We start from the raw sequence: 26,689 nt of genomic DNA, 5'->3' as shown, positions 1-26,689 counted from the left end.
TTCTATTTAGTAATTCACTCAGAGTATGTATTAATACCTGGGGGAGCAAACAACTGTGCATATCTCTCTATCAGTGTTATAGAGGGCGAACAATTTATGAGTTTGCCCTGCATAAGCTTTATACAGGGCAAAACGGATTTATCTGGGTTTAGACCCCATTGGGAGTTGGGCATCTGAGTGCTAAAGACAAGCGCACTACTGCGAGCTGTTTTCAGGTAAACTTGCAGCTTCGGGACAAGTGATTCAGACCCTGGGTCTGTGTCTGGAGCCAAACAGGAGTGTCTGGCTCAGCAAGACAGGGTGCTGGAGTCCTGAGCTGGCAGGGAAAACAGAAGCAGGGGTAGTCTTTGCACATTGGGTGGCAGCTCCCAAGGGGGTTTCTGTGATCCAACCCGTCACAGTGGCGTAGTCGAGCAGGATCTGTGCATAGTTGATTGCTTTGAGATACTGGTAGTGATTTTAAGTGAGTTTTAAGTGTGGTGGCTGGAGAACAGACAAAGTGGTTACTGGTTTGTTATTTTCTGTTTGCTTATTTCGGGCAAGGGAAGTAGGGACAGAAAAGGAAACTCTATTAACTAAGAATCCCCTGAGCTGAGTGCATCTCAGTTTCAGTGAACTGCAGAGTGGTTGTGACCCAGCACAAGAAAGCAAGACAATGAGTACCAGTGATCTCAATTCCAGTGAACTGCAGAGTGGTTGTAGCCCAGCACGAGAAAGCAGGACAATGAGTACCAGTGACGCTGCTATTAAACTAAAGCTGGCCAGGTTGGAAGCAAAAGAGAGAGAAAGTGAACATAAGAGACGGCTGGAACTAAGACAATTAGAAATTAGTGCCATGGAGGCAGAACATGCAAGGGAAGAGGCTGCCCACAAGAGAGCTATGGAGGTCGAGGCAGCGAGGGCGGAGGCAGAGGCAGCGAGGGCGGAGGCAGAGGCAGCTGCCCACGAGAGGGCTATGGAGGCCCAGAGGGAGGCCCGGAAGCATGAACTGGCTGTTATGGAGTCAAAGAGACGAAACCCTCCCCCTGCTGGCTCCACTTCCCCGAAAATCCATAAATGGGAGCGGCTATGTCCACAGTATGATGAGTCCAGCGATATTGCCGAATATTTCATCACCTTTGAGAGACTGTGCACCCTCCATGCCATCCCTGAAGATCAGAAGATGACCACATTGATAGCAAAATTGACTGGCAGAGCTCTGGACATATTCAATAAGATGCCTATTGATGATGCTTCAAACTATGGTAAATTTAAAGAACTGGTTTTGAAACAGTTTCAGGTTACACCTGAAACCTACAGGGTTAAATTCAGGAGCCTTAAGAGGGGATCTGGATTAAGTAATGTGGCTTATGCCAATGAAATGAGAGATTTGGTAGATAAATGGGTGCGGGGGAGAGGCGTTACCAGCTTTGAAGGGATGTGTGATCTGGTTACTCAGGAACACTTCCTGAATATGTGCAGTGATGAGGTTAAACAGTATTTGTGGGACAAAAAGGTAAATGCGGTGGGTGAATTAGCTGAGTATGCTGACTCTTATGAACAGGCCCAAGCCGCGATCAAACATAAACCACTGGCAGAGGGGTATAAGGTTGGGGGAAAGCAGAATCACCGTTTTACTCCGGGGTCTGGGAAAAAGGAGCCTGGGCAGTCACCCCCCCATTCTCCTGTTACTCGTCCCAAATTTCCTACACAAGCCGGGGATCCCAGAAGGTGCTTTCACTGCAATTCCCCAGGGCACCTGAGGAGTAGCTGTCCCAAATTGAAGGAGAGTAAGCCTCCCTTGTCCCATGTTAGCTCGGTTGCCTTCAGCCCTGAGGGCCCAGAGGGCACCCCCACCTCTTATCACACCAGCTTGGTGGACATGGGGCCTGGTGAAGCGGACAGGGAACACATCAAGGTCGTCAAGATTGATGGCATGGAGTGTCTGGGATGGAGGGATACGGGGGCTCAGTTCTCTCTGGTTCGACCGAGTGTGGTCCCAGACGCTAGTGTCCTGACTGGGCAGACGACCCACATTAAGGGGGTGGGGCCACAGAGGTTCCCTGTGCCCCTGGCTAAGGTTCATGTGGAATGGGAAGGTAGGGAAAGGGATTTACTGGTGGGGATGCTCGAGGACATCCCCGCGGACATGTTGCTGGGAAATGATTTTTTCAGCAGAACTAGGACTGTTAGTGTGGTAACTCGCAGCATGAAGAAAGGCTGTGAGGGGGAGGCTGTTCCGGCTGATGACTGTAGGTCTGATGCAGCTGAACAGCCAACCCCTCCTGCCCCAGGGAACATGGTAGTGGGTGACTCAGAGGGAGCCCCCAGGGATGGGGCGGGGACCTTGGAACCCATAGGGGAGTTGGGGGAAGGTCTCAGTGACAGGACAGTGCAGGGGGGCGGGGTACTTCCAAATATGGGAGAGACAGAGCCAGGCCTCTGTCTGGCTGAGGACAACAGGCTCCCAGGGGTGGGGGCAGGGGAGATGCAGTCAGTGCTCAGGGACGGGGACGCTATCTCAAGGGTTGTCTGTCAGGAATTTGCAGCTAGACAAAGGGCGGACCCCTCCCTTGAAAGTATAAGACAGTGTATCTCGGAGGGAACTCCAGGAAGGGAGGGGGGGGAGAAGTTTTTTGAAGAAGACGGGAAACTGTACAGGCAGGCCCCTGTAGGTAAAAACCAGGGTCCCGGTCAACCCTATAAGCAGTTGGTTGTACCCAGCCAACACCGGGGGGAATTAGTGCTGGTAGCGCATGACAGTCCCTTTGCTGGTCACTTGGGGGTACAGAGGACATATGACAGGCTGAGGAGGAATTTCTACTGGCCAGGGATACAGAACGATGTGAGGGATTATTGTAGGACTTGTGCGGTGTGTCAGGAGAGGAAGAAGCCGGGGGGACCCCAGAAGGCTCCGCTGCGTCCCTTGCCCATCATCCAGGAGGCATTCCAAAGAGTGGCAATAGACATAGTGGGTCCTATGCCACGCCCCACTCGGAGAGGGAACAAGTATATCTTGGTGGTAGTAGACTTCGCCACTCGGTACCCTGAGGCAATTGCACTGTCTAACATAGAAGCCGAGACTGTGGCAAGAGCTCTGCTCACCATATTCAGCAGAGTGGGCTTCCCTAAAGAGATTTTGTCTGATCGGGGGGCAAACTTTATGTCGCAGTTGTTCAATGAGCTATGGAAGGTGTGTGGAGTGAAACAGCTTAAGACGGCCCCCTACCACCCCCAGGCCAATGGGCTGGTGGAAAGATTCAATGGGACCCTAAAATCCATGCTGGGGATGTATGCCAAAAAGAGGGGCCAAAGTTGGGATGAACTATTACCGTTCCTGCTGTATGCCTACAGGGAGGTACCCCAAGAGTCCACAGGCTTTTCCCCATTTGACCTTCTGTATGGGAGGAAAGTGAGAGGACCCCTCGATCTCATCAGGGATACCTGGGAAGGATGCAACACGGTAAGGGAGGAACCTGTAACTGAGTATGTCCAGAGGTTCAGGAGGGAGTTGAAAGACATGATGGAGATTGTACAAAACAACCTCCAGAGCAGTCAGGCCAAGCAAAAGGCGTGGTATGATAAAAATACTTGTAAACGCACTTTTGATGTAGGAGATTTGGTCATGGTACTCGGCCCTGCCAAAAAGTTCAAGATGCAAAACTCCTGGGAGGGGCCCTTTGAAGTGGTTGAAGTGGCGAATGAGGACACTTACAAAGTTAAAAAGCCCCTGGATGATGCGGTACCCCAGTTGGTACATGTAAACAGACTCAAGGCCTATCACAGCAGAGTGGCCGAGGTAAACATGATCTGTTGTGTCGAAGGGGAAACTGAGGCACACCCACTCACTGATCTGATGGCTGAATGCCAAGACGGGTCGTCCCTTGAAAGTATAGAAATCTGTAGTGAGCTGACACCACTCGAAAGGAGGGAAGCGTTGTCAACACTGCAGAAGTACAGTGAGGTGTTTTCCAACAAACCAGGGAGGACGCACTTGCTGTCCCATAGGATCCTCACGAAAGGGGCTCAACCTCCTCCTTCCAGGCCTTATAGGGCCACCGGCAAGGTGAAGGAGCAAATTCAGGCTGAGATACAAAGCATGTTGGACTTGGGGGTAATTAAGGATTCCGACAGTGCATGGGCTTCCCCTGTGGTCTTGGTCCCCAAAAGAGATGGCACCGTTAGATTTTGTGTAGACTATAGAAAACTCAATGCTGTCACTGTAACAGATGCATACCCCATGCCAAGAATTGATGACATGCTGGATGTGCTGAGCCAAGCCAAGTACCTTAGTACCTTTGATCTGACCAAAGGTTACTGGCAGATCCCTCTGGAGGGAGAGGCACAACAAAAATCAGCTTTTATCACGGACATAGGGCTCTATGAATTCACAGTGTTACCTTTTGGTCTGGTAAATGCGGGTGCCACCTTCCAGAGATTGGTCAACAGAGTGTTAAATGGCTTACAGCATTATGCTAGGGCGTATATAGATGACATTGCTGTATTCAGCAACACCTGGGGTGACCACAAAGAGCACCTGGAAGTCGTGCTATCAAAGCTCAAAGAGGCTGGGCTAACTGTGAAGCCCTCCAAGTGCAAGATAGGGGCAGCCAAAGTCCCTTATCTGGGGCACTGGGTAGGGGGGGGTAAAATATCCCCCGACCCTCTTAAGGTGGAAGCCATCGTGAAATGGCCTGTACCCCAGACTAAAAGGCAAGTCCAATCCTTCATAGGCTTGGCAAACTATTACAGGAGGTTTGTGGTGGGGTTCAGTGACGTTGTGTCCCCAATCACGGACTTATGTAAAAAGCATCAACCTAATAAGGTCATTTGGTCAGAGGCATGCCAAAAGGGCTTCAACAAGGTGAAAGCACTCCTGTCTGCGAAGCCTGTGCTGGCCAGCCCTGACTTCGAAAAGCCTTTTGAGTTGTGCACTGACGCGTCAGACACAGGGTTGGGTGCTGTGCTGATGCAGACAGGGGAAGACAGTAAGAAGCATCCCATTGCCTTCCTGAGCAAAAAACTGTCCCCGGCCGAACAGAATTACTCTGTCATAGAGAAGGAATGCTATGCCATTGTGTGGGCCGTCAAACAATTGAGACCTTACCTTTTTAATAGGAGGTTCAGAATTCTAACTGACCATTCAGCTTTAGTATGGCTCCACCGAACTAAGGGCACCAACTCCAAACTGCTACGCTGGAGCCTGGTCCTACAGGAGTTTGACATGGAGATTACTCATATTAAAGGAAAGGAGAACTGGGTAGCAGATGCCCTGTCCAGAAAAGAGGAACTTTAGGTATACTGCCTCCGCCATGGACAGTGTCCAAGTCTCTGGCAGTAAGTTCAGGGGGAGGGTGTGACAGCGTACCCCATAAGGCTTTATGGGGGGACGTTTATAAATGTATGTATGATATAACTGGCTGTATGCTTGCTTGATTTCTAAGTAAGCTCTGTGAGGCATTTGGTCAGCTTCTTTAGGAAGGAATTCACCAGGTTAAGTACCTGATCAGGAAACACTTGGGGAACAATGCATCTTGGAATGCTCCAATCCACATGAGAAGTCTTCCTGGAGACATGCAAGATGCCATGTGGACAATGGCGTCGGCCTGCAAAGACTGAGTCATGCAGGGGCATGTGACTTGCCCAGGTGACTCCAAAACTCCATCTTGGAGCTGGACTTTGCAGAGGAGGGAGGAGGGGGGTCTCCACCCACAAGAGAGAGTCTATTTAAACCCAGGGGAGACCCCTCCATTTTGTCTTCAGCTAGCTAAAGAAGGAGCCTCTCCACCCCCCCCAGGATACTTGAAGGAGACTGAAACAAAGGACAGTAACTGCAGGGGGTGTGAGTGATTGCTGGACCCAGGCTAAAAGGAGATTAGCCTGTAAAAGGGAGCACTCTGGAACTGGTGAGGAAATTATCTGTATTCAGTTTGATTAGGCATAGATTTGCGCATTTTATTTTATTTTGCTTGGTGACTTACTTTGTTCTGTCTGTTACTACTTTGAACCACTTAAATCCTACTGTCTGTATTTAATAAAATCACTTTCTATTTAGTAATTCACTCAGAGTATGTATTAATACCTGGGGGAGCAAACAACTGTGCATATCTCTCTATCAGTGTTATAGAGGGCGAACAATTTATGAGTTTGCCCTGCATAAGCTTTATACAGGGCAAAACGGATTTATCTGGGTTTAGACCCCATTGGGAGTTGGGCATCTGAGTGCTAAAGACAAGCGCACTACTGCGAGCTGTTTTCAGGTAAACTTGCAGCTTCGGGACAAGTGATTCAGACCCTGGGTCTGTGTCTGGAGCCAAACAGGAGTGTCTGGCTCAGCAAGACAGGGTGCTGGAGTCCTGAGCTGGCAGGGAAAACAGAAGCAGGGGTAGTCTTTGCACATTGGGTGGCAGCTCCCAAGGGGGTTTCTGTGATCCAACAGAGGCATTCCTCTAATGATCTGGACTTGATGTGATGCAGTATGGATATCATGGATAATTCAGACCAATAGGGAGAAACAGAATCAAAAACACTGTTTAAACATCTTCCATCCCCCTCCCTCCCCTCTTGAGGACTCCTGACCAACATAACAGCACAATACATATGCTAACAAACTTAAAAACAAAGCCATTTAAAGAATGAATGCTCTCCCTAGGCACATTCTGCTCTTTTAAGGAGCAGAGCGCAGCCCCATCCCCTCCCTCTCCGTAGTGGGGAGCTAGCCCCAAGTCTTTCTGGTATCCCATACCTGCTAAAAATCTCTTGCCGGTACTGCGTATTGGCGGGTACCCCCTACTTGTTTATATGTGATCCTGCAATCAAAAAATGTGGACCTATTCCTGGTTCTTGCAAGGACTCTTATTGCAATCAATGGGACTGTGTGTGTGCGGGGTTTGCCGCAGGGATAGGATTGGCAGGATCAGGGGCCTATTTTGTATTTGTTAGCCTGCAACTTTTTTTTTCCCCAGTAGAGACTCAGGATGACATAGACATCAAGGGGTTCTGCAGGTCAAAGCTGAGGTGCATTGCCAGAAGCTGAGCTGTCTGGAGAAACTTATATAATGCCTACACTGTGCCTGGCTCCTTATGATGTTAGTTTTCCCAGCAGGATATCTGGTTGGTGTTTGATGGGTTTTGCATACTTATATTGGATTCATTTTGGGGGGTACTGCTTTAAACCTTGAAATCCATGCCTGGTTTAATAGTGCAGGATTGTTCGAAATGTTCGGCAACCTTTGCATCTTTTTTTAATTTTAAAGAACCAATTCTTCATCCCTGATCATTAACCTTTAATATGTCTGAGGAAGTGTTAATGAAGAGCAGCCTGAATACCACAAACCACATATTATTATTGGTTGGCTCTCGTGCAAGACTTCCTAACTGAATGGCAAAACTGGTGGTCAAGGTACTGGACTGGGATTTGACTTGGGAGATCTGGTATTCTTTTCTGGCTGTGCCACAGACTTGCTATGTGACCTTGGCAAGTTGCTTAAAGAGACACTGTCAACTTGAACAGTCACTTTTGAGACTCTGATAATTAAAGTATTCATATAAAAATAACCTAACATTCTCCAGAATGACTTCTCACTAACTTATAGCTTATTGGCAGAATTTTCCCTTGAAATTTCTTTTTCAGTTGGCACAATGCAGTATTATCTCTCTTCTTGGCACCCTCACTACTGTGGGGAAAAAGAAAGGTGTTTCACATTATGTTATATATATATATATATTTCCCAAGTTGCTTGGATGGAGGAGGAGAGAAGGAAGCCAAATCTATTTTACTAGAGCCAAGCAAATTATTTACAGAGAATAATTTGAATGAACTTAACCTCCTCATTTTTGCCTGTGGAATGTGCGTAAGGCAGGGACAGTAGTGAGAGATGAGGGAATGGCAACTCAGAGGAGGAGAAAGAGCTGTGTTTGAAGAACATCATTTTACGAGTGATGCATGGGTGAGTGGGGGCTGACTACATAGACTGCTCAGAACAATATGTCATTGCAGATGAGCTAATTACTGTGAGAACCTTCACTTTGGAATTTCCTGACTCTTAGGGTTTAAATTCCTAAACTTCATGCTGTTGATTCTTGGTTTTTGTTTTGCTTTTTTGTCCCTTTCCCCTCCCCCCAGAGAATAAATAGCTTGGACTCTGGCAGGATCAGTAGTGCATCTATTGCTCAGGTAGCCTGAAAGATGTAGATTGATATTTTGCTTCCAGTAATGAAATGAAAAGTGTTTTACTTATGAACCTCAGCAATATGCTCCATACAGCCAAATATCAATTGAGTCAGTTTATATGAATTTATGCTTTATCATGGACTTCATTCACAGGAGCCTGGATCTCAAAAATCAGGGTGAGTCTTAGTGGAAGGTCAGTCATTTTAGGATGCTTCTAATCTTTCCAACCCTAGACAGGATCAGAAAGGGAAATACTGTGACTTGCTGTCACTCTGGTCTTTCTGTCACTGGGAAAAAGCTTGTCCTAGTGAAACGTACAGGCCAGTTTTTAGTTCAGAGTCCTTGAGTATCCGGTGCTTTTGAGGGTCACATTTCTCTAATTTACATTGAGTCCAGTTGTTAGCACACTAGTCTGGGACTTGGGACACCTGGGTGCAATTCTTACCTCACCACAGACTTCCTGTGTGACTGTGCTTAGCCTCTCTGTACAATGGGGATAATAGCACTGACCTCCCTCACTGGGTGTTGTGAGAATAAATACATTAAAGATGGTGAGGTGCTCCGATAACGATGGTAATGGGGGTCCAACGTGTATCTTAGGGTATGTCTACACTACGGGATTAATCCGAATTTAGATAATTCGGATTTGAAAAACAGGTTGTATAAAGTCGAAATGAATGCGGCCACACTAAGCACATTAATTCGGTGGTGTGCGTCCAAGTACCGGGGCTAGCGTCGATTTCTGCACCGTTGCACTGTGGGTAGCAATTCCATAGCTATCCCATAGTTCCCGCAGTCTCCCGCGCCCATTGGGATTGTGGGTTAAGATCCCAGTGCCTGATGGGACAAAAAACATCGTCGCAGGTGGTTCTGGGTACAGCCTCACCTCCTCCCTCCCTCCCTCCCTGCATGAAAGCAACGGACGGCAGACAACCATTTTCGCGCCTTTTTTCCTGGGTGGGTGAACACTGCAGACTCCATACCACGGCAAGCATGGAGCCCGCTGAGCTCAGGACAGCAGTCATGAATATTGTAAACACCTCGCGCGTTCTTGTGGAGTTTATGCTCAGCCAGGACCAGAAAAACGAGGTGAGGAGGCAGCGGCGGCGGCAGCGCAGCGACAAGCATGATGAGGACATGGACACGGACACGGATACAGAATTCTGTGAAACCACGGCCCCCGGTGCTTTGGAGATCATGTTGTTAATGGGGCAGATTCTATCCATGGAACGCCGATTCTGGGCAAGGGAAACAAGCACAGACTGGTGGGACCGCATAGTGTTGCAGGTCTGGGACGATTCCCAGTGGCTGCGGAACTTTCGCATGCGTAAGGGCACTTTCATGGAACTTTGTGACTTGCTGTCCCCTGCCCTGAAACGCCAGAATACCAAGATGAGAGCAGCCCTCACAGTTGAGAAGCGCGTGGCGATAGCCCTGTGGAAGCTTGCAACGCCAGACAGCTACCGGTCAGTCGGGAATCAATTTGGAGTGGGCAAATCTACTGTGGGGGCTGCTGTGATGCAAGTAGCCAAAGCAATCACTCAGGTGCTGCTACGAAAGTTTGTGACTCTGGGAAATGTGCAGGCTATAGTGGATGGTTTTGCTGCAATGGGATTCCCTAACTGTGGTGGGGCAATAGACGGAACCCATATCCCTATCTTGGCACCGGAGCACCAAGCCACCGAGTACATAAACCGCAAGGGGTACTTTTCAATGGTGCTGCAAGCACTTGTGGATCACAAGGGACGTTTCACCAACATCAACGCGGGCTGGGCGGGAAGGGTTCATGACGCTCGCGTCTTCAGGAACACTACTCTGTTTAAAGGGCTGCAGCAAGGGACTTACTTTCCGGACCAGAAAATAACCGTTGGGGATGTTGAAATGCCCATAGTTATTCTTGGGGACCCAGCCTACCCCTTAATGCCATGGCTTATGAAGCCATACACAGGCAGCCTGGACAGGAGTCAGGAGCTGTTTAACTACAGGCTGAGCAAGTGCAGAATGGTGGTAGAATGTGCATTTGGCCGTTTAAAAGGTCGCTGGAGATCATTATTGACTCGCTCTGACCTCAGCCAAAGAAATCTCCCCATTGTTATTTCTGCTTGCTGTGTGCTCCACAATCTCTGTGAAAGTAAGGGGGAGACCTTTATGGCGGGGTGGGAGGCTGAGGCAAATCGCCTGGCTGCTGATTACGCGCAGCCAGACACCAGGGCGATTAGAAGAGCACACCATGAAGCGCTGTGCATCAGAGAAGCTTTAAAAACCAGTTTCATGGCTGGCCAGGCTACAGTGTGAAATATCTGTTTGTTTCTCCTTCATGAAAACCCGCCCCCTTTATTGACTGATTTTCTGTAAGGAACCCACCCTGCCCCTTCCCCCAGCTTTCTTTCAAACCAAATAAAGTCACTATCATTTAAAAATCATTTATTTTTTATTAATAGATTAGAAAAAGAGGGAGGGAACCCGGGTGGTATTTGGGAGGAGGATTGCTGGGAAGGAAAAAGCCACAAAGAAAAGGTTAAAAAAATGACAGCCTTTTGCTTGGGCTGTCTACTGGGGTGGAATGGGAAGGTGTACGGAGCCTCCCCCCCCGCGTTCTTACACGTCTGGGTGAGGAGGATACGGAACATGGGGAGGGGGGAGGGTGGAACAGGGGCTGAAGCGGCAGTCTGTTTTCCAGCAGCCGTTCCTGAACCTCCGCCAGACGCCGGAGCAGCCCCAGCGTTGCATCCTTCATCCTCTGGTCTTCCTGCTGCCACCTCTCATCTCGAGCGTCTCTCCTCTCCTTACGTTGGTCCCTCCTCTCCTCACGTTGGTCCCTCCTGTCCTCATGTTCACTGACTTCTTTCCTATACTTTGAAACTGTTTCCTTCCACTCATTCAGATGAGCTCTGTCACTGCGGCTGGATTCCATAATTTCCGAAAACATCTCGTCTCGTGTTCTCTTCTTACGACGCCTTATCTGTGATAACCTTCGGGATGGAGGAGGGAGGCTTGAGGAATTTGCAGCTGCTGTAGGGAGGGGAAAAAAGAGAGAATTGTTTTAAAAGCTACATTTTGCAGAACAATGCTTATACTCTTTCACGGTGACCAACACTGTTCACATTACATAGCACATGTGATTTCTGTGCAAGGTCGCATTTTGCCTCTTAATGCTGAGTGCCTGTGGCTTTGCTGCTAGAGATCACAGGTCTGGGCAACAGAATTCGGCTTGCATGCGGCCATGGTAAGCTTCTGCGCCCTCCTTTCCCACATACCAAGCATAGCTTGTAGAGTGCTGCAGAAGCCTGGCCAATCTCAGCCAGTTGGGGGGGGGGCAGTGTGGGGGGGCTTGTCTGGGCCCCTTCAGGCAAGTAGAGTGCTGCGGTTTTTCTGTTAACATTCAGCAGCACCAGAAAACAAACTAACCACCCCCCCCCCCTCTCGCCATGAATTCTCTGGGATGATCGCTGTACCCCTCCCCCCCACCGCGTGGCTGGTATCAGGGAAGATCCCTGCAGTCACCAAACTAACCCCCCCCCCCCCCCCGCGCCACCCCCCCCCCTCTCGCCATGAATTCTCTGGGATGATCACGGTACCCCTCCCCCCACCGCGTGGCTGGTAACAGGGAAGATCCCTGCTAGCCAAACGCGAAAAACTCAGGGCCAATTTCCCATCTGCGCTTGGCTAACTGCAGGGAAGGATTTATTTTCCGCCACAGGCAAACAGCCCAGTAGGAACGGCCACCTCTGTCCCCTTAATTAAGTTCCCGTATTTCAACCAGGTTACCAGGAGTGATATCACTCTCCTGAGGATTACACAACAAGATAAAGAACGGATGTTGCTTGAATCCCAGCAAACACCGGGACCATACGCTGCCAGGCTTTGTCAGGCAATGATACCAGATTACTTGCTGCAAGCATGGCGTGGTCAAGTGTCCTACCATGGAGGAGGGAATAAGGATGCACTGCCCAGAAACCTTCTGGCAAGGCTTTCGGAGTACCTCCAGGAGAGCTTCATGGAGATGTCCCTGGAGGATTTCCGCTCCATCCCCAGACACGTTAACAGACTTTTCCAGTAGCTGAACTGACCGCGAATGCATCCCAAGTCCTCAGGGCAAAGTAATCATTAAAAACCGTTTGCTTTTAAAACAAGTTTTATATTTTAAAAGGTAAACTCACCTGAGGTCCCTTCCATGGGGTCAGAGTCTTGGGTACTGGCTTGGGAGGCTTGGGAGGGTACTTCAGTCAGGGTGAGAAAAAGATCCTGGCTGTTGGGGAGAACGGAGTGCTGTGTGCTCTCTGCAAGCTCATCCTCATCCTCCTCCTCCTCCTCTCCCCCATCGGCAGAATCCTCAGGCGTCGCTGATGAGACTATCCCCGACCCAGAATCCACGATCACAGGTGGGGTAGTGGTGGCAGCCCCCCCTAGAATTGCATGCAGCTCGGCGTAGAAGCGGCATGTCCGCGGCTCTGACCCGGAGCGACCGTTTGCCTCCTTTGTTTTTTGATACGCTTGTCTGAGCTCCTTGACTTTCACGCGGCACTGCTCAGAGTCCCTATTGTGGCCTCTCTCCATCATGCCCTTGGAGATTTTTTCAAAAGTTTTTGCATTTCGTCTTTTAGAACGAAGTTCTGCAAGCACTGAATCCTCTCCCCATACAGCGATCAGATCCAGTACCTCCCTCACGGTCCATGCTGGTGCTCTTTTTCGATTATCAGCCTGCATGGTTACCTATGCTGATGAGCTATCTGTGGTTACTTGTGCTCTCCACGCTGGGCAAACAGGAAATGAAATTCAAATGTTCGCGGGGCTTTTCCTGTCTACCTGGCCAGTGCATCCGAGTTTAGATTGCTGTCCAGAGTGGTCACAATGATGCAATGTGGGATAGCTCCCGGAGGCCAATACCATCGAATTGCGGCCACACTATACCTAATTCGAAATGTTAAAATCGATTTTGGCGCCACTCCGCTCGTCGGGGTGGAGTACAGAAATCGATTTAAAGGGCCCTTTACATCGAAATAAATAGCGTCGTTGTGAGGACGGTTACAGGGTAAATTCGAATTAAAGCTGATAAATCCGAATTAAAGTCGTAGTGTAGACCAGGCCTATGCTGAATATACTGAAACGTATTTCCATAGCCTGAGACAAACTGCAGACAGATTGCTGCAGTCTTGCTGCTGCTGTTGAAATTTGAAAAGAACTTCAAGAGACATTGCCATCACCACTCACTCCCTGGGAGAACAGGTCTGATGAACAGTGTCTCCAAAACCCAACTCTGGGCTCTAATGAATCAAGAAAGGTAGCAGGTTCAGGAGACTGGGACTTAGAACTCCTTACCAGAAGCTCCATCCTGAGTAAATCCCTGTCTGCCACCCACTGGAGTCAAGGGAGACTGACTTTAATGGGCACTGGAACTCAGAGTTTTGTATTGCACAGTGTCTGAATGCCAGTGCCTTGGACCAGCAACAGTACTGTGCAGGGAGGACTGAGATCTCTCTGGTATGTGGGACCAAAATCATTAGGGTTTTATATGTCAAAGTTAACATTCAACTGCATCCTGAAATTGACTGGTAGCCGGCACAGAGCACCAGTGTGATGGGACCTCTGTGAAATACTGCTTAATTAATACATGGGCCGTTACTTTCTGTACTAGCTGCAGTTTCTTGAGGGATTGAAAGCATGGCCCTCACAGGGACTGTGTTGTAATAATCCAGCCTCCAGGTGGAAAGTCACAGACAAGGCCCAACACCAGCCAAAAAGGATGTGAGCTTCTTGCCAAGTGCAGCTGAGAGACATGAGCGAGTCAGGGAGAGAAGCGGAAGCAGTCAGCTGCTCGCCACTTCCTTCCTGCTTCCCCCTTCACTTCCCTTGCTCTGGGGGAGTAAAGCTGGTGGACAAGAAAAACTTTGCAAGTTTTTTTTTCTTCTCAAAATTTATGAAAAATTCTCTCAAAGTCTGCAAAGATTTGAGCAGATCGAGGTGGAAGGACTAAGGGCAAGGGAAGGGGGACCCCAGAGAGCTAGGGCTGCTGCCAAGACTAAGCTCCAAAGACAGGGATAGTTCCAAGGAAGGCAGCAGCCAGCAGAGCAAGGAGACATTTTTGGATCACTGCTCTACAGCCACAATGCTTCTGAAATAAATGTAGTCGAACTGTACTAATTCTGGGTCACTGAGAACAAAAATGATGCTTAAAATTGTTATCAGCTCTAGAAATCATACAGTGTCGTGCTCTCTTACTTGTCAGTGTTTAATTTTGCAAAGGAACACATTTCTGTTTAGCCAAAGTAAGCAGAGATGCCTCATACTTGTGTGAACAGTGCAGATAACTTCTGCTATGTTTGTGGTGAAGTGACTTTTGCATCACTGAAGCGCAGTATAATCACTATGGTTAAGAAAGCCTATCATCTTTATTTTGGCTGCAAAATTGGAGATCAGGACAAGAGGTGGGCCCCACACATATGCTGCAACACCTGTGCAACAAATCTTTGCCAGTGGTTGAACAGAAAAAGGAAAAATGCCTTTTGCAGTGCCAATGATTTGGAAAGAGCCAACAGATCATACCAGCAATTGTTACTTCTGCATGGAGCCTCCAGTTGGGAAAGGTGTGTCAAAGAAGAAAAAGTGGACTGTGGATTATCCAAACATTCCATCAGCTATACGCCCAGTACCCCACGGAGAAGGACTGCCGGTTCCTGATGCACCAGAATCATTCTCACTTGAGTCAGACGAGGAAGAGGAAGAGGATGAAACTTCTGGTCCTGAACCATCAATGTCACAGGACCCACATTTTCTTCCATCTTCCTCCTCTGAACTACACCTCATAACACAAGGCGAACTAAATGACCTTGTCAGGGATTTGGAACTACCCAAGAGTAAGGCAGAGCTGTTGGGCTCCAGACTACAGCAGTGGAATCTCCTGGCAGGTGATGTTAGGGTTTCCATGTTCCATGATCATCAAAAGGATCTTGTCCCATTCTTCTTCACGGAAGGTGGTCTTGTAGCCTGCAACAACATCGATGGTGTGATGGCAGCCCTCAACGTCGTTCACGATCCAGATGAGTGGAGACTGTTCACTCATTCATCGAAGACGAGTCTTAAAGATGTTTTAGTGCATAATGGCAATGTCTTGCCATCAATTCCAGTAGGTCATGCAGTCCATATGAAGGAAACCTATGACAACATGAAACAACTTTTGAGGTGCATAAACTAGGACCGACATCAGTGGCAGCTTTGTGGCGATTTGAAGGTTGTTGCTCTCTTGCTTGGTCTGCAGACTGGATACACAAAGTACTGCTGTTTTTTCTGCGAATGGGATAGTCATGCAAGAGATTCCCACTACATCAAGAAAGATTGGCCACTCCGACAGTCATTGGAGCCTGGGAGGAAAAGTGTTCAGCATCCACCACTTGTTGAATCAAGGAAGATTTTGTTACCTCCTTTACACATCAAGCTGGGTCTGATGAAGAATTTTGTCAAGGCCATTGACAAAACACAAGCAGCTTTCAAGTACCTCCGTGGAAAATTTCCAAGGTTACGTGAAGCTAAGATAAAGGAAGGTGTCTTTGTTGGTCCTCAGATTCGTGAACTTTTTCGAGATGATGCATTTGACCATGCACTGCGTGGCAAGGAAAAGACAGCACGGAAAGCCTTCCAGTTAGTGGCAATAAATTTTCTCGGAAACAACAAGGCAGACAACTACAGGTTGTTGGTGGAAAACCTCCTCAAGGCATACAAAAGCCTTGGTTGCAACATGTCACTAAAGATACATTTTTTGCACTCTCATCTAGATTTTTTTCCACCGAACTGCGGAGCAGTGAGCGACGAGCACGGTGAGCGATTTCACCAGGACATTGCAACAATGGAGAAATGCTATCAGGGCAAATGGAGCCCATCAATGCTTGCAGACTATTGCTGGACAGTGACAAGAGATGCTCCATTTAATGAATACAAGAGACAAGCCAAGAAGCGCCAAGTAGACACTGAATGGGACTAAACTATGTACAGAATAGTTTTTTGCCTTTTGTTTCATAATACATTTTATTTATATAACCCTTTTGCTGATTTTTAAAGTGTTACATAAACAGGACAGGTGAAATATTATCATGTAAAGCAACCATAAACACATGAAAAGACCTAGGTTTACAATTTATGATTAAAACTCTACCATCTACACAATATACATAGACATAAAATGTAAAAACTTAAATATCTTAGAAACAGTAGCCAATCAGTTGTTTTAATTGTCATATTTGAATTCAGCACATCAAAATACATAATAAATAGCACATTTTATCTCTGAAGCTGACGACTTCTCAAAAATTGTAGACCAGTGTAATAGGTGGTCAGTTGACATTATTGGACTGGTCAATTGATAGGCTTGCCCAGCCTACAGCTGTTAGATCTATGGATCAGACTCCATGTGGAATTTACATTGTAGAAATCTCAGTCTGGCATCACAGCCCCAATGTATTTCCTTTTCTGTGTTGTTTTTTGTTTTCTAGTATTCTAACTTAGTGAAAAGAAGGAGAAAATGAGACAAAAATCTAAAATGTAGGCAGAAGAGCAGAGGAGGGAGATTGATATGATGTGGAATTCACTAATATCAATTTGTATAATCTTGGTTTACATGTTCTGCATTCTCATTGTCCATAACTTACAGTGGCAAATAGAGAGAATACCAGGTTTTCCTGGTGCAAATTAAGTTTGGATGGACCTTGCTAATGCGGTAATACTCAGAGAGATGAGTTAAAGCCAACTTCTGTTACATAATGTTTTGAATAGAACTGGTTGGAAAAAACTGATTTGTCAAAACCAAAACTTTTTGAGGAAGTGTATTGGTTTTGACAAAAGTTTTGGGAAGGTTTCTCAGGGTTAGGATAAGAGAGCACAAGAGCTCCATTTTGTAATCCTGTATTACATTCCAAAGGCCCAAAGTATGTATGTGTATATTTAAAAAGCAATTAAATGTTAAAGATCCAATTATTTTAAATCTCAGTTACTCTATATACAACATATACGGGAACATGGGTTCTGAAGTAGGGATTGCGAGACCCATGAAATCCTTAAAAAAAAATATCAGCCACTGATGGCCTGGAATTGAATCTAATGGGCAGCTTTCTAAACCCACGCACATGACAATGCTGCTGAAAATAGTCTGAGAGCTTTTTGTGTAGCTGATTACAGGCTGTTCTTTCTTTCCTTTCTTCCTTCCAGAATACCCTTTGTAGGGTTGCATTTCTAATCTTATAAAATATGTCATGAGACTAAGCTTCCTCAGGTTGTTTAGTTATTAAAAGGACATGCACAGTTCATTCAACATGTTGCATGCTTTGAGTTCCTTACTTTAGGCCCTGATCCTGCAAACACTTATGTAAATGAGTGAAGTTCCTTATGGGTGGTTCTGCTGAGGCTACTCTTGTGAGTAATGTGCGTAAAATTACGAAGGCCCCAGTCCTGCAATGAGCATCACATGGGCAGAACTCTGCACCTTCTTAGACCTTGCTGTAGGGTCCTGGCTTATGATTCCGATTTTACAAAAGGTTACTCAAGAGCTTAACTTTCTGCACTTCAATCAAGTAGTTCCAATGAAGTCAGTGGAACAGCTTGCAGTGTATAAAGCTAAGTACCTGCATAAAACTTCTCAGGTTCAGGGCCTTATTTAGCATGTTACACCATAATGCACCACAGGGAGAAACATAATAGAAATTTAAAGGTGACCTGCAAAGTAAAAGCAAATAAAGAACATTTGGTTTTGTTCCCTTCTTGTTTCTTGCACGGAAAAGATCTGAAAGGTTCTTGTTGTGCTTTTACTTTAAAGAGGTTTTAATATTAAGGAATGTCAAGGTTTTCCCTGGTTTGCTGAGTTGTGTTCACAACAATTTTAACCAGGGTAGAGAAGATCTGAATATCTAATATAAAAAACAAGCAAAGAAAAACACGTTAAACACCTTTCTGACCACCTTTATACATCACTAGCTAGAAATGACACATACTTTCCTCCTCTTTTAGATCGCCTTTAGTATTGCAAGATTAATCACTCAGAGGTGTTCACTGGGGGCAGAAAAGAGAAAAGTGGTACGTTACACAGTCAATTTGGAATCGAGTAAGTTTAACCAAGTGGAAAGTAGTGTCAGGTGCTGCATTAGCCCTGGAGTTTTGCTATTTTTGTGGTTTTACAACTACCGTTTAAAAAAAGATTTTCTCTCCCTTGTTACTGTGTGAAATTTCCATGCAAACAGGAGCGAGAAGTGAGTAAGGGTCTGATACAAAGCCCATTGAAGTGAGTGGAAAGACACCTAGTGATTTCAGTGGGCTTTGGGTCAGGCCCTAAATGACTTCACAAGGGCAAAGTGAGACTGACTATATACAGAATGCCACCAAATGCTCAAAGTAAACAGACTGAAAATATAGAGAATAGGGAAGAACTCCTCAGGTGGTCTAACTTGGTGTAGTAGCTACATTGATTGAGGATCCTGGCCCATTTAGGGGCAGATTTTCATAAGTGCTCATCAACCATGATTGGGGCCAGACTTTCCAAAGAGCTGAGGCCCCAGTTCAGCAAAATAAGCATGTGCCTGACTTTAAGAACAGGAGTTGTCAGTCCCATTGCCCTGTTTGTGTGCATAAACTTAGCTAGGTGCTTCAGTACTTTGCTCAGTGAGGGCCCTGGCTCCTGTTTGGGCACCAAAACAAAGTGGCCAGACTTTCAAATACTCCCAGTATTCATCCAGGAACTGCTGGGAGCTGAGCTCTTTTGAAAATCTGTCCCTCAGCCTCTGATTTACAGTTCAAATTGCTTTAACCTTGTCTAGCTACAAGTTCTAGAACAAAGTGGGTTTTTTTGATGATTGTACCCCTTTAAGATAACAAGAGGAAATAAACGTGTTTTCATGGTGTGCAAAGGTTGCTGGTAAATTCAGATAGTTCACTGTCAGAACAGTTTTTTTTTTTCACTCTCACGTGGATTTTTACAGTACACTTTGATCCCACTCACCTGTCAGGGTTAAGTAATGTAAAATTTAAGCTCTGTGCATTTCCGAGAAGTATACCCCAACTGCCCATTGAACATCTTCTCTTGCGCAATGATCTGAACAAGCTTGCTGCTGCTACGGGAATTGTGGTTTTTTGTTTTTGTTTTAGCAGTGTAATGTTAGAAGTCATACAGCTGTAGATGGGATTATGAGTCTCTGCCCTGGATGAATGCATTCTCAAGTAGCCAAGCTTCCTTAGCTGAGGTTTTGATTGAAAGGTTCATTAGGGATTCCTTCCTACTCCAGGATCTCTGTCTGAACAGAATACTCTTTAAATTAATCACTTGCTGCTTTTCTTCCAGGTAGAGCAATGTTTCCTAGCATGAGGGCGGAGCCTCCTTTGGTGTATCAGACTAGTTGGTGGGAAGCATGAAAGTGTGAGTAAAAAAACTTAGGAACTACACTGTAAATGTTTTGTTGCACCCTCCCTTCCTATTCCCATTGTCTCTGCATGCTCAGGTGGATAGCAATAGGAGTAGCCCCAAGCTTCATTGCCTTGCTCCTGTGGCACTTGGTTCAGCCTTGTGTTGCACCGTTGGGAGCCTCCCTCCCCCGGAATACTAAAGCAGTGTAGACTTTTGGTGAGTGGGGGTATGGGGAGGGGGATCAGAATTAGCAGGGAGGACGTGGGGAGCAGGGGAGGGGAAGAGGAGAGACATGTAAAAGAGGGAAAAAAGGCAAAGAATTGCAGAGCAAAGAGTAAAGGAGGGAATGTGAGAAAAGATGGACAAAGTAAGAGAGAACCAACTGGGTCGAGATATGTTGTGGGAGGTTTTGGCGGGTGTCCATCTGCCAGTCCATCCTGAGGATGGCCACTGAGCTGCAGCATTCACTCCTGTAGCAGAACCCTGTGGAAGGAGTGCACAGGAATCCGGTAAAATTGTGCCCAAGCAGGGAGAGTTTATTGGCCTTCTGACCTCTCAGTATCAATAGCCACATGGCAGGTACACAGAGGCAGCTGAGTGGAGGGCTGGCCATTCTGTATTCTCCTCCAGCAGGAGCCATGTTGTCTTTGGTAGAATCCTGGTGGGGTTTCCAGCAGCTATAGAGGAATCTCCACCAGCGGGAATAGGCCATGAAGCAATATTAACTTCTTATGGGATAGATCCAACCAGGAACTATTCCAGAGAGCATCATATCCCTAACACGGTTCCCTCCTGCACCTCTTTCTAGTTCTGCTCATGTAAATCTAGGAAAGCATGTAGGCCATAATGATGGAGATGGGTTGCCCTGAAATGAGGGCTTTAATCTCTTCCCAATAATTGCAATTCACAGAAATAAACATTAAGAGATTATAGCAGAACTAGCTCCTCTAGCTAACACTATGAGATAGTTTTCATTCAACTCTCTTGCTTCCTCACTCAGAATTTACTGCAACTTTCAGCTGAAATTTTCCAGTTTAGCCTCTGCCAAAAGTTACCTTTAAAAAAGAGTTTGAGCAAAAACTGTTCAGCCATTCTTGAATGTGAGGAGATGAAAAAACAATAAACACTTTTCTATTGTGGAAACATTCTAGCAACCTGGCCCTGTGAGCAAACTGGAAGGTAGCTGAACATTGGAACAAAACTCACAAAATGGCTTTGTTCAAGAGGAAATTGGGTTTGAGTGAGTTTTATGAGTTTTTGAAAATCATGTACTGAGCATGGGCACTGGATTTATTTATTTATTAAAATTACTGTTACTGAAGGAGTTTCAAGAAGAAGATAATCTCTATTATTATAATTGTTTACTGTGTATGGTCCGTTCTCCAGTATAGTTAGTCAGTTTCACATTTTTAGCTTGTTAACTATGTTGAAAGAGGTAAAGAAAACAAACTCCCGGATAGGAAATACGATTTTAAAAACTACCCAGTTTGGACACACACTTTAACTTTGACCCCATCCCCATGCAAATACTGTATATTAAAAAATAATATTTTGGAGATCCGCTTTCTTTTAATAAGGAACTGATACAAATGTTCTTGAACGTATCATTAATGTTTTAAAACACAATTTCTGCTGCTTGCACTTCAGAAAGCTCAGCAGACTGCTCAATTTGCCAAAAAATGTAATTTTCTAAATCAGAAAAAAAGTTTTAGTTTTGGGATGTTATCCCTGTGTTGTTTTAAATCGGGGTTCTCAACTTGAGGGTCTTGACCACTTTGTCCATATGTTGCTAAATGGGAGGGAAGCAGATCTGGTCAAAAATGTGTTTTTGTTTTGTTTTTTTTTCTTTTGTTTTTCTCAAGATAAAACTTCAAAATTTTTTTCTAGTGGAATTTTGAATACTGAAAAATTGAATATGAAAATGGAAATGCCATCTTGGTGCATCATGGGAGTTGCCAGTTGGGTGCTTTATGTTCCAGTTCTCCTCTGTGGGCTGGGGTTCCTGGTTGTACTACATCTCTGATCATGGCTTCCCTTCTTGGAGAGGGGAGGTGGTATAGCATGGAAGACCCTGGCCATGGTTTACATCATGAGAGATGTAGTCCATCAGGGGAGCCCGGCTTGGAGAGAAGAACTGGAACATAAAGCCACCCAAACTACAACTCTTATGAGATACTATGATGGGGTTGACTAGGCTCAGAGGCTACCTGTTGGAGGCCTCAGGGTCCTGCAACACCCCGTCACAGAGAGGAGCAGAAGAGAGGTTCTCCAAGTGGCCTAGAATGGCTGCGGGGGAAGCAGCCAATCAGAGGACCTGCAGGGAGCAGCCAATCAGGGGATCATCAAACAACTATAACCCACTTTAGGCCTTCAAACAACCCCCCAACTTCTCCAGTGGCATCTGACCAGAACAATCGATGCAAAACCTGCAGACATATCTCCACTGCTACAATGATCAACACCCCCCCACAACACAGCTGTCAAGATCCATGAGTCTTACATATGCCTATCACAATGTGGTATACTTCATCCAGTGCACTAAATGCCCCACTAACTAAGTGGGTGAAACCAGACAATCACTGCACTCTTGAATGAACTCACACAGGAAAATTATACAAGACAAAAACACACTATCAGCTGTATCTGACCTATCAGCCGCCATTTTTTTCCCCGCTGCCCGCCCCCCCGCCTCCCGATATTTGATCTGGGTGATCTGGTCATCCTACTTTGCACTCCCTGGTATTGTCTAGAAGCTGTGATTTACAAGAGAAGCTGTTAGTAGTGAAACCTGCAAGTGTTGGAAATGGCCTGTGATATATACAGCCCTGTTTCAGAGATACATTTTATTTAGTATTTTTTAGGCTAAGAAGACAAACATCCAGCCCAAGCCATCAAACTTTTTTTGGTCACGCATCTGTAGTCTGCTGTGCCACAGTAAGCTATCACTGGCAATTTAGGTTTCGATTCAGCAATGCTCTTTTTCATGTGACTTGACTTCAGTGGGACTTAGGCACATGCTTAAATGCTTGTCTAAATCTGGACCTCAGTTTCTTTTGAATGTATGTGTAACCCTTCTGCCCCTCTGAGTTGGCAGCAACAAGGGCCGGGTTCAGTATCTAGGGGTTCTGTTTCAATAACACAATGCAAAACCGGCTTGAGCCCCCACCCAGTGACTTGGGACAATTACATACCACCCCCCCCCCCCAGGCGCCTCTAGGAGGCAATACTTCCCCTCTCGCAAGCACGGAGTCTGAGTGTAGCAAAAACCTTTTAATAAAGGAGGGAAACAATGCGGCATTATGTTGGGGAAACACCACAAACAGGATTCATAACACAAACCATGAGCAAAAGACCCACCTCCAAGTAAATTTGGTAGTGTCCTTTTCCCCTCAGGGTCTTAAGTCCAATCACCCCAAAGTCCAACAACCCCAAAGTCTCTGTCCCTGGTCAGTGCCGCCCCAGAGTTCAAAAGTTTATCTGCAGAGTTTTACCCCCCTAGCCTGGGTGGAAATGGGTGGGGGGGGCACACGGGATGTTAAGGGGCACCTTACGTGGTCCGAGGCCAACTGCCCCACCTCTCCGTGGAGTTCTGCTGCAGCCTTTACCATTAATGGCTCCGCTCTACCAGCCGCGCCACACGGCTCCACTCCACTCCTCCAGCCATCCCCGCAAACTGCTCCGCTCTGCTCTGCTCCCCATTCCGTGGGCCGCTCCAACCGTCCCACAAACTGCTCAGCTCTGCCAGCTGCTCCACTCCACCAGCTGTCCCATGAACTGCTCCAGCTGCCACCGCAAATGGCTCAGCTCCGTGCTGCTCCACTCGCTGTTCCATGGGCCGCTCCAACCGTCCCACAAACTGCTCGGCTCTGCCAGCTGCTTAGCAATATATCTTCAGGCTCCCCCACTGGTTAACACAGCACTCCATGATCTCAGCTCAGCAATTTTAGCTCTTTTAGTGATTTCAGCTCTTAGTGATTTCAGCTTGTAGTAGGGGAGCCCCAGGGCTGATGCACCATTGGCCCAAAGTGAATTCAGTTCAGCAACTTCTAGCTAGACTCCTAATGGAAGCAAACTTAGCTCTGCTATTCAACAGTGGAGAGAGGAAGGGGTAATGCATCTGGTGTTCCAGGCCCCCAAAAGGGGCCCATACCATCAGGTACACATCGTACCTATCCCCAACCTCTCTCAATTCACTGGGTTTTGTAACCCATGCCCCTTGTCTAGCAAGTGCTACTTAGTTACTGGTGAGTCCCTCTGTCATACAACAGTTCCACTGGCCTTGGTTCACAGAATCAGGGTAACAACACTTTATTCTTCCTGCCCCAATAACAGAGAAACTGGGGATCCCACACCAGCCAAAGTAACCACTTTCAGTTGTTGTCCCAGGCTAGGCGGGTGGTTGTGCCTATGCAAACAAGATCAGCCCCTGAAGTTCTTTTCAACCCTCACCATAATTCACCACCAGATGTCAGGGTAGAGCTTATCCTGACTCTGCTTACATCTGTTTATACCCACAGCAGAAATGCTCAGACATAGGTGTGTCATTGTAATAACTAGAAATGTTAAGAAGCATCATGCACAGGTCCAAAGAATATCAAAGGGGACTGTAAATAATATTTACATTATTCCTTGCTTAAAACTTCTTTTGGTTTTTGTCTCCCTATCAAGTTGTTGTTTTTTTCCCAGTGCTCTCACACATTGATTTGTGACTGCAGGGATGCTCATTGAAAGCTGAGCTGTTGGCATTCAGACTCTCTCTCCTCTCCCCCCCCGCCCCCGCACCCGAAAAAAATAATTGAAGTATTTGTTCTTGTTTGGGGAGATGCTTATCAGCAATTACTTGGACTTTGCAGATAGGTGGCTCATAGATTGCAAGGCCAGAAGGGACCATTGTGGTAGTCTGACTTCCTGTATAACTCAGGCAATAGAATTTCCCCAAAATAGTTCCTTTTCCTTTAATTTATGCCTTATTCAGTTTGACTTTGTCTAACTTCAACTTCCAGCCATTAGATCATGTTATACCTTTCTTTGCTAGATCGAAGAGCCCATCATTCTCTTCCCCATGTGGACACTTACAGACTGTGATCGTCACTTGTTAACCTTCTCTTTGTCTGTTAAATATTTAAGATCAAATTTGGAATCTACTATTATGTAATTGTGGTGTATGCATTTGACATTTGTGCAAAAAAAGGTGATGCTGCTACTTTATGGTGATTCCAGACTAATATAACTGGAAAATAAAGCCGACCTTATCTGTTATAGGAAAGAATAACTGTCTAATTGTTTCAATGACTTTTGGACACTTGAGTCACCATGTGATTTCATGCCTCTAAGCTCTGTAAACATGTAAAATGTTCATGTCAAGGTTTATTAGACAAATAGTTTCTGAATGTTATAGCTAGTGAATGTGAGAGAAAGAAATGAATTGGCCTGTATTTAGTTTGGTGTTGCCTCCGCTAAGAGTTACACTGTACCCCTGGGAAGAGAGTGGAGTCTGCCTTGGCAAGTGCTTGAAATTAAAGGGTTTATTATGCTTTCTATCTCCTTGCCCAAAATTGATCAAAAATTGCAAAACACTAATGTGCTCACCATTCTCACTTCACTGTCAGGTCTGGCAACTAGAGCTGGAACAAAAACAATTTTAAGGAAAATCTCAAATCACTGGTCTACAATTTTTGAGAAGTCGTCTGCTTCAGAGATAAAATGTGCTATTTATTATGTATTTTGATGTGCTGAATTCAAATATGACAATTAAAACAACTGGTTGGATAATGTTTAAGTTTTTACATTTTATGTCTATGTATATTGTGTGGATATTTAAGATTTTTACATTTTATGTCTATGTATATTGTGTGGATAGTAGAGTTTTAATCATAAATTGTAAACCTAGGTCTTTTCATGTGTTTATGGTTGCTTTACATGATAATATTTCACCTGTCCTGTTTATGTAACACTTTAAAAATCAGCAAAAGGGTTATATAAATAAAATGTATTATGAAACAAAAGGCAAAAAACTATTCTGTACATAGTTTAGTCCTATTCAGTGTCTACTCGGCGCTTCTTGGCTTGTCTCTTGTATTCATTAAATGGAGCATCCCTTGTCACTGTCCAGCAATAGTCTGCAAGCATTGATGGGCTCCATTTGCCCTGATAGCGTTTCTCCATTGTTGCAATGTCCTGGTGAAATCGCTCGCCGTGCTCGTCGCTCACTGCTCCGCAGTTCGGTGGAAAAAAATCTAGATGAGAGTGCAAAAAATGTATCTTTAGTGACATGTTGCAACCAAGGCTTTTGTATGCCTTGAGGAGGTTTTCCACCAACAACCTGTAGTTGTCTGCCTTGTTGTTTCCGAGAAAATTTATTGCCACTAACTGGAAGGCTTTCCATGCCGTCTTTTCCTTGCCACGCGGTGCATGGTCAAATGCATCATCTCGAAGAAGTTCACGAATCTGAGGACCAACAAAGACACCTTCCTTTATCTTAGCTTCACTTAACCTTGGAAATTTTCCACGGAGGTACTTGAAAGCTGCTTATGTTTTGTCAATGGCCTTGACAAAGTTCTTCATCAGACCCAGCTTAATGTGTAAGGGTGGTAACAAAATGTTCCTTGATTCAACAAGTGGTGGATGCTGAACACTTTTCCTCCCAGGCTCCAATGACTGTCGGAGTGGCCAATCTTTCTTGATGTAGGGGGAATCTCTTGCACGACTATCCCATTCGCAGAGAAAACAGCAGTACTTTGTGTATCCAGTCTGCAGACCCAGCAAGAGAGCAAAAACCTTCAAATCGCCACAAAGCTGCCACTGATGTCGGTCCTAGTTTATGCACCTCAAAAGTTGTTTCATGTTGTCATAGGTTTCCTTCATATGGACTGCATGACCAACTGGAATTGATGGCAAGACATTGCCATTATGCACTAAAACATCTTTAAGACTCGTCTTCGATGAATGAGTGAACAGTCTCCACTCATCTGGATCGTGAACGACGTTGAGGGCTGCCATCACACCATCGATGTTGTTGCAGGCTACAAGATCACCTTCCGTGAAGAAGAATGGGACAAGATCCTTTTGATGGTCACGGAACATGGAAACCCTAACATCACCTGCCAGGAGATTTCACTGCTGTAGTCTGGAGCCCAACAGCTCTGCCTTACTCTTGGGTA

At 45.9% G+C, this 26,689-nt stretch overlaps 2 protein-coding genes across 12 annotated transcripts in view; both read left to right on the top strand.

Moving 5' to 3' along the window:
- Window positions 1–26,689, top strand: part of LOC101939719 (beta-galactoside alpha-2,6-sialyltransferase 1-like) — a 104,390-nt gene that overhangs the window by 25,193 nt on the left and 52,508 nt on the right. For 7 of the 11 annotated variants that reach the window (XM_065556994.1, XM_065556991.1, XM_065556995.1 and 4 more), the window contains one exon: window positions 19,467–19,541. The exons of 3 other annotated variants lie outside the window; for them this stretch is intronic. The gene's annotated coding sequence lies outside the window, so the exon portion shown is untranslated. Of the gene's footprint in view, window positions 1–18,142; window positions 18,237–19,466; window positions 19,542–26,689 lie in introns of all 11 variants that reach the window. One more of the 11 variants, XM_065556993.1, reaches the window with a different exon arrangement.
- On the top strand, window positions 640–6,391 carry LOC135973496 (uncharacterized). Its single transcript, XM_065556984.1, has one exon. The coding sequence runs from the start codon at window positions 656–658 to the stop codon at window positions 5,273–5,275; it is 4,620 nt and encodes a 1,539-aa protein (XP_065413056.1). The 5' UTR covers window positions 640–655; the 3' UTR covers window positions 5,276–6,391.

Source organism: Chrysemys picta, chromosome 9 (assembly GCF_011386835.1).
Source record: "Chrysemys picta bellii isolate R12L10 chromosome 9, ASM1138683v2, whole genome shotgun sequence".
Lineage (NCBI taxonomy): Eukaryota > Metazoa > Chordata > Testudines > Emydidae > Chrysemys > Chrysemys picta.
Note: the sequence above shows the minus strand (reverse complement) of the source record. Positions and strands in the feature narration are given on the sequence as shown.